Source organism: Wolffia australiana, chromosome 13, assembly GCF_029677425.1.
Source record: "Wolffia australiana isolate 7733 chromosome 13, ASM2967742v1".
Lineage (NCBI taxonomy): Eukaryota > Viridiplantae > Streptophyta > Magnoliopsida > Alismatales > Araceae > Wolffia > Wolffia australiana.
The window spans coordinates 14,522,362-14,532,166 of record NC_135847.1 but is presented as its reverse complement, the minus strand read 5'-3'; the positions used below and the strand labels follow the sequence as shown (position 1 = coordinate 14,532,166).

At 43.0% G+C, this 9,805-nt stretch overlaps 2 protein-coding genes across 3 annotated transcripts; one reads left to right on the top strand and one right to left on the bottom strand.

Moving 5' to 3' along the window:
• Positions 1-2,578: 2,578 nt before the first annotated feature.
• LOC144710823 (uncharacterized) lies at positions 2,579-4,715 on the bottom strand. The gene is made up of 3 exons (XM_078584632.1): positions 4,477-4,715; positions 3,452-3,928; positions 2,579-2,854 (listed from the first exon to the last, which is right to left on the bottom strand). Exons 1-3 carry the CDS (start codon positions 4,687-4,689, stop codon positions 2,678-2,680), a joined length of 867 nt encoding a protein of 288 aa, XP_078440758.1. The 5' UTR covers positions 4,690-4,715; the 3' UTR covers positions 2,579-2,677.
• Positions 4,716-5,045: 330 nt separating this feature from the next.
• LOC144710822 (isocitrate dehydrogenase [NAD] regulatory subunit 1, mitochondrial-like) lies at positions 5,046-8,411 on the top strand. Of its 2 annotated transcripts, none has more exons than XM_078584631.1 (4): positions 5,046-5,744; positions 6,182-6,409; positions 7,168-7,246; positions 8,000-8,411. In XM_078584631.1, exons 1-4 carry the CDS (start codon positions 5,202-5,204, stop codon positions 8,272-8,274), a joined length of 1,125 nt encoding a protein of 374 aa, XP_078440757.1. In that variant the 5' UTR covers positions 5,046-5,201; the 3' UTR covers positions 8,275-8,411. The 2 variants fall into 2 exon arrangements, with proteins under 2 accessions (XP_078440757.1, XP_078440756.1); XM_078584630.1 differs by having other exon boundaries at positions 5,050-5,744; positions 6,170-6,409.
• The last annotated feature ends 1,394 nt before the right edge of the window (positions 8,412-9,805 follow it).

Sequence of the window (9,805 nt, the reverse complement as noted above, 5' to 3'; positions counted from 1 at the left end):
TCTGGTCGTTGCAACATAGTAGTAGACATGATCGTATCTAGGGTTTTACATTTTGGACCGGGGACCGAATCGGACGGGGACTGAGCAAGACCGGACCGGAATCAGACCTAACTTCAGGTACGGTTTAGGTCCATGCCATAAAACCGGACTGGACCGGGACTGTCAAACCCTAATGGTATCCCATGGGTCTCCTCTCTCTCTCTCTCTCTCTCTCTCTCTCTCTCTCTCTCTCTCTCTCTCTCTCTCTCTCTCTCTCTCTCTCTCTCTCTCTCTCCCCCTAGCGTTGTATGTATAGTTCCGGATCGTCCCGGATGTGGACGAGACGGGACTAATTTCGTCCTGTCCAACGTTCAGAGTAAGCTCAGGGATGAAGGATGTGATGGTTTTTTGTCCAATGGTAAAAAAACTGTCCCGTCCAGTCATACTGGGACGATTTTTCGTCCCGTCTAGTTCTCCCGGGACGAATTTTTGTCCCGAAATTTGTCCCGGATGAAAAAACACATTTTATATTTTTAAAATATTAATATAGATTTTTTCAATTTTTTTAGGAAATTACTGAGGAGATAGAACCCAAAGGGACATGTACAATTATTTTTGAGTGGAGTCCATTTGCACACACTTAAAAATAATGGGACTTTGATGCAAATTGTCATTGTGAGGCCACGTGGCACCATCTGAACCGTGGGATGTGAATCTGGTGGGTTTCCGTTCAGATTCGTCCGTCCATCATCTGAGACCTCCGGACGGACGGTTTTTTCATTCCACAGGACAAAAACTGTCCCGTCTGGTGGTCCCCGAGACAAAGTTTTGCCCTGAAATTCGTCCGTATCCTCGGACGGGACGATTTTTTCGTCCTGCGGGACAAAAAAATCATCCTGTCCGCGTCCCTGCACTATAGTTTTATTATGTATAGTGCATCGTCCAGGACGAAGATGAAGGATGGGATGGGACGAAAAATTTCTTCATCATCCAGTCAGTCGCGCAAACTCTGGGACCGGACAATTTTTTCATCTATGGACAAAATTATCATCCTGTCTGTTAAGGAGGTACCAATGCACCAGTTTGAAGAGACGGAAAACGGTCAACTCCGCTGATAACTGTCGACTGCTGCTATTTCAAAATAGCAGTACAACGGTCGACTCCTGCCATTTCTCGACAGAGGGTAGCCAAAGGTCAAGCACACAATGGTCACATTGAGGCCTATAAATAACTATGTAATACAGTAGATCACTTGAGGCTTTTCTTACTACATTGCGTCTCCTAGGGCGGTGGCTCTGCCCGTCACCCTGTCTATCCTCTTATCCCGGTCTATCTCTTTTTCTCTCTGTTGTTTCAGCCTAAATGGCTTGTTGATGAAGATCGTGAGATGCCCCTTCTCTCTTCTTCTTCTCTACTTCTATCTTCTTGGTTGTCCGCCTCTTCAGACTGGTGCATTGTTATCTCCTTAACACTGTCCACATCTGTGCACTATAGTGTGATGTTTGTGATCATCATCTCTCTCCCCTAATCAGGTCACTTGCCGCGATTTGGATGGGTGTAATTGCAGCATAGTAGTAAACATGATCGTATCTCATAGGTCTTCTCTTTCTAGAAACGAGATTCCTCATCTGTCTCTCTACCTACAAATTATCTATGAATATTTCATCATCTCTCCATCTCACAACTCTGTTGATGGAAGCTTCCATCAACCTTAATTCCATCAATCTTCTCCACTGCATCTATCGATTGACCAATGTTTTTAATCATTCCATACATCTATCCATCTATCTCTCTATCAGTTTATGTCAGTGAGAGTGCTTCCCTATCTATCAACTCAATCAATGCAAGCATCCATAAACGTTAATTCCATCAACTCAGTTGATATTTTTAATCATTCCATGTATCCATCTCTCTATCAAATTATATTTCATTGAGAATACTTCTTTGTCTATCATCTAACTAGGGTTCCGTATTGTCCCAGACGTGGACGATGGACGGGACAAATTTTGTCTCGTTTGACGCCCGGATTCACTGCAGGGACGAAGGAGGGAACAAATTTTGGTCCGACGGTACAAAAACCGTCCTGTCCAGTCCTCCCGGGACAATTTTTTGTCTTGTCCCGAAAAAAACCATCCCGTACCTCGACCCGGAATTCAAAAAAACCCGTTTTATATTTTTAATAAATTAATATATATTTTTGTAAGTTTTTAAGGAAATACGGGGAAGAGAGAATGCAAAGGGACATGTACAATTATTTCTGAGCAGCGTCAGTTGGAAGGTGCGTAAAAATACAGAGACTTTGATGCAAAATGTCATAGCGGGAACACGTGGCTACATCTCAACTGTCAGATGTGAATACGGCGGTCTTTCGTCCAGATTCATCCGTCCATCGTCCGAGACCTCTGGATGGACAGTTTTTTCGTCGCACGGGACAAAAACCGTCCCGTCTGGTGGTCCCGGGGATGAATTGTCATCCCGAATTTTGTCCAAACCCTTGGACGGGATGATTTTTTTGTCCCGGGACAAAAAAATCGTCCCGGCCGCGCCCCTGCACTATACATCTAACTCAACAGTAGTTAAAGCTGATCCAAGGCCAAGATTAAACTCAAGCAATAATTTTCATTGCAAATGCTCCCTGGGTTTCTAGAGATGCAATAATCACGAACAAATGGAGAGCAAAACTGGACATAAAGATAATTTACTTGCCCGGAGAAGAATCATCGCCAGCTCCGGCAGCGGCGGTGGCGGCAGCGGCAACTTTGACCTTTGCCGGCCGCAAGGCCTGGTCGTCGAGAAGGAACCCTCGCGCCACTTCTTCCACCACAGTGCCTTCCTTGAACTTCTGCGACTGCACTCTCCCCACCGCTTCGTGCAACTTTTTATGGTAATATAAATCATGGGTTATTAAAATTTGGAACACAGAAAATGACAAAAATAACGGCAAGAAATTTGCTACAAAGAAATTTGACGCAAATTTTGAAATATCAAATCACAGGGGTCCAGAAATAAATGATGCAACGGGAAACTAATCAGAATTATTTATATTATTATTTTATTTTTTATTTCTATGATGATGCCTATCAAGGGTAAAAATAACAGATTGAAACAAGAAAACCGATCGCCCAAAAATGCATCAAACAAAACCGGACGATATTGGTCAAATACTGCTCTCTCGATGCAAAGAAATTTAAAATAAAATTATGGAAATAAATTAAAAGGCGAAGTAACAAAACAATCTAAAACAACGACTCGGACAAAATAAGAAAACAAAAAAATAATATTGTTCCCAAGAAGGTATCATCTTGAAAAACCTTTCTACAATAATCCCAACAAGGTGCATACAAATTATCATTTCAAAGATTCTTTCTAATTGATCCAGATCACGGGCATCAAAAACTTTAAAAAATGGAAACATTACGAAACATTTGACGGGCAAAGATAATTTTCTGAAAATTATAAGTTGTTTACTTACTGTTGGGTCGAACGGGTTGCCGACAGTCTGCAAAACAGCCACCCGCAGGCTTCGCAAGACCTCCACAAACTGCTTGTAAATCCCCTGGTAACTGGTGTCTACTTTCTTCTCCTTTTCAGTCTCCGGGTTCGTCTGCAACCTCGAATCCTCAAAGCTATCAACAATTGGCAGCAGGCTTTTGATCACATCTCGCCGGATGCCTGATGAAAAACTGATACGATCCTTGTCGGTCCGCTTCCTGAAGTTCTCGAAATCGGCGGTCAAACGGAGAAGCTTCTCTTTTCTCCCAGCGATCTCGGTCAAAAGCCCGTTAACTTTGCCAGCCAGGTCGTCTCTCGCTATCTCCACGGCCCTGATCTCGAGCTCAATTCTGGCAATGGCGTCCTCGTCGCCGCTGAGGATTGCTTCTTTGTAAGCCTGGATGAGAAGCTTGATGGGAGCTCCCTGCGCTTGCTCTTGTTCGTCCACACTGACCGCCTGATCGCAATTAGAGCGTCATAATAAGAATCGAAGAGCAGAATTGGACATTGTCTACAGGATAGACACAATAGGGGAGAAGAGACATCAACAAAACCCTTACAGAGGCCATTTGTAGAGCAAAACACCAGTTTTGCCGTGCTAAAAGGCACGTCAAACCACCTTAAGAGTTAAAAAAACGCTAAGAAACTACCAATCGCCGGTCTCGACCAGAGGGAGGACCAGAAAAAACGACGAATTATACCTTAATTCACGACTCTAGGTCCTATAATGAACAAATTCTACAGATTCCACGCAAAATCGAAGCATGAGAACGCTTATTTTAAACGAATGCCAATGAGAACCAAAATAATCAAGGAGAAGTATTTCAATCCAGTCCTAAAGAGAAGATTTTTTTAAAAAACGCACTCAAAATTTTCCGATGCACATAAAAAGACAAGAAATCTCAAGCAAATCCAGAGCATTTCTCGCCGACCGCACCGATCTACTCTCTGCAAAATAATCTTCAATGTACCACGAAAATCAACCGCAAAAAAGGAGATATTCACCTCGGCATTGGACACGGACGATTTTACAGAACCTCTGCAGAAGCCGCGGCCAAAAGAGGACGAATAAACCCCAGAAGAACGCCTCAAAGAACAACAACTCGAACTCGGTGGAAATCTAACGGAAGCCGAGAGAGATCTAGTAACCGGAGACTGCGCTGAACTTCGACTTCGAGCACAGGACGAGACGCAGTAATTCGAAATGCTCGACGCCATCTCGCCGCCCGCCGGCCACTGAAACCGCTCTCTCCTATTTATACCCCCCGAGCAGCACCTAATCCGTACTGGAAACTGCCATTCTGCACCGTCCGATCCCTAGTCCACCTGAGAGCACGTATCCGACGGTTCAGATTGCATAAAAGAAACAGCGATACTCAACCGTCCGATCCCAGTACCTCACTGATAAGAGCATGGATCCGGCGGTTCAGATTCCACGATTAAAAATCTTTTCTTTCAGCCGTCCGATCCGTGTGCCCAGTGTGCACCATCCACGCCGGGGAACACGGATCTGACGGTTCACCTTTTGCGTATATATCTACGTTGACCGTTCTCTATTTGGGAGAAAGAGGGCTTCTTCTTCTTTGTTGTTCTTCTTCTTCTTGTTCTTCGCCGGCGAGCTTTCTCTCATGCGGCGGAGCTCCACCATCGCCGCCGCCGGTGTCCCCGGAGCTTTCGGATCTTCGTTCGATTGAGATTGAATCTGAGATTTTCCTTCTCTTCGATCTACAATGGCGAGAAGATCGGCGCCGATTCTCAAACAGTTGCTTCAAACGGCCAGGGCCGGGGAGAACCAGTACATAGCGCAAGGCACTTGGTCGTACGTCGGCAGGAGGACGGTGACGTACATGCCCCGGCCGGGGGACGGCTCGCCGAGAGCGGTGACGTTGATCCCAGGCGACGGAATCGGCCCTTTGGTCACCGGTGCTGTGGAGCAGGTGATGAAGGCGATGCACGCTCCCGTGTACTTCGAAAAGTACGATGTACACGGCGATATGGTCGCTGTGCCGGCGGAGGTGATCGAATCAATCCGGAGGAACAAGGTTTGCCTCAAAGGCGGGCTGCGCACTCCCGTGGGAGGCGGTGTGAGCTCTCTGAATGTGCAGCTGAGGAAGGAATTGGATCTCTACGCGTCGCTGGTCAACTGCTTCAACTTGCCCGGAGTGCCGACCAGACACGAGAATGTGGATATTGTGGTGATCAGGGAGAACACCGAGGGGGAGTACGCCGGGCTGGAGCACGAGGTCGTTCCTGGTGTCGTCGAAAGCCTCAAGGTTTACTTTCTTTCTATTCATTTTTTACTAATTCTCGGTGGGTTTTTTTTCTTATTTTTTCACCACTCTCTTCCAAGGTAAAGATTGCGGCTTGAATCGAAATTTTCGATCTTTATTAATGTTGTATGAATTGATGTTGATTTCGTTGGAAAACAAGTATTTTGATCTATCTTTTTGCCATTTTTCTGTATCTAATCTCTTGGAATGGAAATTATCATAAAAGAGCTAGGTGATTCAATGGCCACACATTTTTCAAAATAATGTTACTTCTCCCGGATCTCCTGGCCAGTTTTCTGTTCCAGTTTTCCTGCGTTTCTTCTTGGTTTATTTTTTTTGATGATCATGCTTCTTACTCAATGTTTCCTGCATTGCATCTTGGTTGATATTTCTAGATGATCATGCTTCTTACTCAACCTACGTGCTAGGTGATCACAAAGTTCTGTTCGGAGCGCATAGCCAAATACGCATTTGAATATGCCTACCTCAACAACCGTAAGAAGGTGACGGCTGTGCACAAGGCCAACATCATGAAGCTGGCTGATGGGCTGTTCTTGGAGTCCTGCCGTAGTGTTGCCGAGAAGTATCCTGGAATCACATACAATGAGATCATCGTGGACAACTGCTGCATGCAACTCGTTTCCAAACCCGAGCAGTTTGATGTCATGGTACCCTATCTGTTTCTATTTTTTAAAAAATATGTATATTTTGCCAATTTATCTGCATTCATGGCTGTTCTTTTATTTTCATTCCTCATTTTCGTTGCCCTATGTAACCCCTAAAGACGACCCAAAGTAGCATCAAAAGGTAGTATATTTTTTTCACAATAGAATGAAAGACTCATTCCTTATTAAAAAGTACTATTTTTTTTAGTAGAAATGCAAATTTAGTCCTTGTTATACTCGCCTTAGATCACTGCCCACATACTATGAGCGATGCAATAAAACAAAGTAGCGCCTTTGCAAAAGGAAAATGGAAAATTCATTCTTCATCACAGTAGCCATAGATCACTCGCAAAGTACCACCCAAGGACGCATCAACAGGTACTGTCTTTTGAAAAATAAAATAAAAAATTATTCCTCATTATAGCTGCCATTTATCACTGCCAAAACACTAAAAAGGAAGCGTTAAAAGGTAGTCAGTATTAAATAGGATGAACAATTCGTTCCTTCATAAATACCATCTAGGAAACCACTAAACAGCATTGTCCTTCTGGAAGGAAAGTGAAATTCAGTTTATATTTATTGTTGCCTTGTCAAAATATCACCCAATCTAAGAATCATCGAAAGACCGCATTTTTTTTCTGAAAATAAAATAACTTTCGTTTGATCATTCTATTTGCCAGTAACTGTGGATGCCTTTGAATTGTTCACAACTAATTGGTTCCTCATGGATGATATTGAGTCCTCTTTCTGATTCGTTGCAGGTGACCCCGAATCTGTACGGAACCCTGGTGGCCAACACAGCTGCAGGTATCGCCGGTGGCACAGGCATCATGCCAGGAGGTATCCATCCAAGTCTTTCTCATGAATTTATATCTCTATAAATGATATCACGGGAACACTTTCATTAATGATTCCATTCTTGTTTTCCCAAATCATCTGCAAATCAAATCTCCTTAGAAAATCTGTTAAGAAAAGTATTAGTAATCAGAGATTTAATTTGCAGGGAGAGAAATAATGGTAGATTATGATGTGGGTTCGATACAATGCTGATGGAGATCTTCTATGGAAATTAGGAATTCATCAAGAAAAAGATACAATCTGAGTAACTGCAAGAATGTTGGAAACGATAGGGAAAATGAAAGAGAGATGGTAGGAGTAATGTGGGGCAATGTAGATAGAAAGGGAGAGTCTAGCCACATTGGCTGAACTCCCCTCTGGAAGGAGGATCTCCTGCCCAGCCTCAGACAGCCTCACGACTTCTGGGAAATGGTTATGATGCATAACAATTGGTGACTTATTCATAGATTCGTCTTCTTTTCTCGCTCAGACTCCCTCTTCCAAGGGTGTTCCTGGGTATCTTTGATTTATTTTCTGTGATGCTTCTTGTTTTTTCTATATGTCCTTGGAAGGATCGTATCATGGTTGGGCTCTTGTCTTCCAAAATCGACGTTCCGGAATGGATCATTAGTATTATATAACACTAGAATTTCACCAAAGATGTATAAAAGGAAGTATCATGATTCTGTTAATTAAGAGATTTACTTTAATGAGAGAGAGATGATGGGGAATTATAATGATGGGGTTTGGGTGCAGGGAACGTTGGGCAAGGGCATGCAGTGTTCGAGCAGGGGGCCTCGGCCGGGAACGTGGGAACAGAGCAGATGGTGGCTGAGAAGAAGGCAAACCCGGCGGCACTTCTGCTGTCGTCGGCGATGATGTTGCGCCACCTCCAATTCCCCTCCTTCGCCGACCGGCTCGAGACTGCAGTAAAGTCGGTTGTGGCCGAGGGGCAGGTCCGGACCCCCGACCTCGGTGGCCTCAGCACCACCCAGGACTTCACCGATGCTGTCATTGCCGCCCTCGATTGATTTTTTATTGCACTTCTACCTCTCCTCCCTTTTATATCATCCACCCATTGGGGAAATAAGCTGCCCGCCGAGATATAGACTCTCACCTATCAACGGTTTTTTCTGTTATTCCAAGCAAAGTTTAGATTCCTTTTTAAGAGTTTCTTATTTGTGAAAAATAATAATAAATGGCCTCACACCATTATGTGACCCATATGCAAAGGAGAGAAAAATAAAGAATAACAACAATCAGATTCCTTATGATTCAATAAGTTCATGATTCCAAGTTCCTTTAAATCTACTTCGGTTGACAAATGCATGCGCAACTCATTTGAAAAATTTCTCCAGCAAGAAAAACAAAACAGTATAAGCAGACCATTTCCTATTGTAAATAAAACAAAGTCATGAGGTCATGCAGCACGTGTAACTCACGTGGCCCACAAAAATAATCATTGTACATTTATCCTATGGGGATGCAATGGCTTCCTAAATAAATCGTTGTAACTCTACTCTGTGTTTGTTATCATAGTTCCAAAATTAGGATTTGGTGATTAACCATAACATAGTTCATTCCAAAATCTATATGTCCCTTTCTCTGTCTCTCGATCTCTCTCTGATGCACCAAAACCACTAGGAAGTGGGTTCCTGGTGACTCAAGCATATGATAACTCTTGATTGTTTTAGTCTCTCTTATCTCAATATTTCTCACTCTGTCTATTCGATGAGAAATTTCAATGATGTCTTAAACCAAGGGGAACTACTACAGCTTCAAATATCCTGAAGTCAACGACATATATTATAGGCTCAACTTCTATGGTTCACTCATGTAACCCCTTAGTTATTTTCTTACTAATGCAAAATCTCACAAGTCTCATATGTGGATTCTATACTCAAGGGTCACATTTTCAGGTTTTAAGGGCCTTGATTTGGCTGAAAACTTAAAGAAAATTACAGTGGAAGACTTGAAAATGGAATCGAAACAACATCAACAAAAAATTAAAATGAATAACCTAGGCACAAATCAAATCCATGACTTCTTGGAACCTCTAGTGAGACAAGTCAAGCTGCTCATGTGTGCCACCTCTAGACATATCCATATGATCCTTGATAAGTCAAATCTCTTCCTTCACTTGGACCAGTTCCGCTCACGTTGTATCATCCTTGCTACATTGTCAGGAGAAGGGAGAAGAGGGGAAGGGCCCTGAAAAATTCCGGCTTGGGTGAATTTATTTTAGTGCCTTTCCCTATTTATATTAAGTGGGTATTTTTCATAAAAACCTCACACTTTAAATATATCTTCCAATGGCTAAAAGACCATTAGCATGTGACCCTCTTAGCCCATGTCTTAGTCTATTTAATGACACCAATAAACCGAAAAACCTTTATCGATCTTCTAAATTAATAATCTATGTCATCATATAGATTAACTAATGTCAGATGAATTTAACCCAATCTATAGGTCAAGTCTTCAGCGCATGGGGTTCTAGGCTATATGTCATGCTCTAGAAGATACAAAAGAGTGCACAGTGACTCACTCATGGAGCCTGTCTTC

Coding starts and splice junctions, on each gene's coding strand:
- LOC144710823 (XM_078584632.1), bottom strand. CDS start 4,689: ATGGCGTCGAGCATTTCGAATTACTGCGTCTCGTCCTGTGCTCGAAGT. Junction 3,929..4,476: donor CGTCCGTGTCCAATGCCGAG/GTGAATATCTCC, acceptor AATTGCGATCAG/GCGGTCAGTGTGGACGAACA. Junction 2,855..3,451: donor GCAACCCGTTCGACCCAACA/GTAAGTAAACAA, acceptor TACCATAAAAAG/TTGCACGAAGCGGTGGGGAG.
- LOC144710822 (XM_078584630.1), top strand. CDS start 5,202: ATGGCGAGAAGATCGGCGCCGATTCTCAAACAGTTGCTTCAAACGGCC. Junction 5,745..6,169: donor GTGTCGTCGAAAGCCTCAAG/GTTTACTTTCTT, acceptor CCTACGTGCTAG/GTGATCACAAAGTTCTGTTC. Junction 6,410..7,167: donor CCGAGCAGTTTGATGTCATG/GTACCCTATCTG, acceptor GATTCGTTGCAG/GTGACCCCGAATCTGTACGG.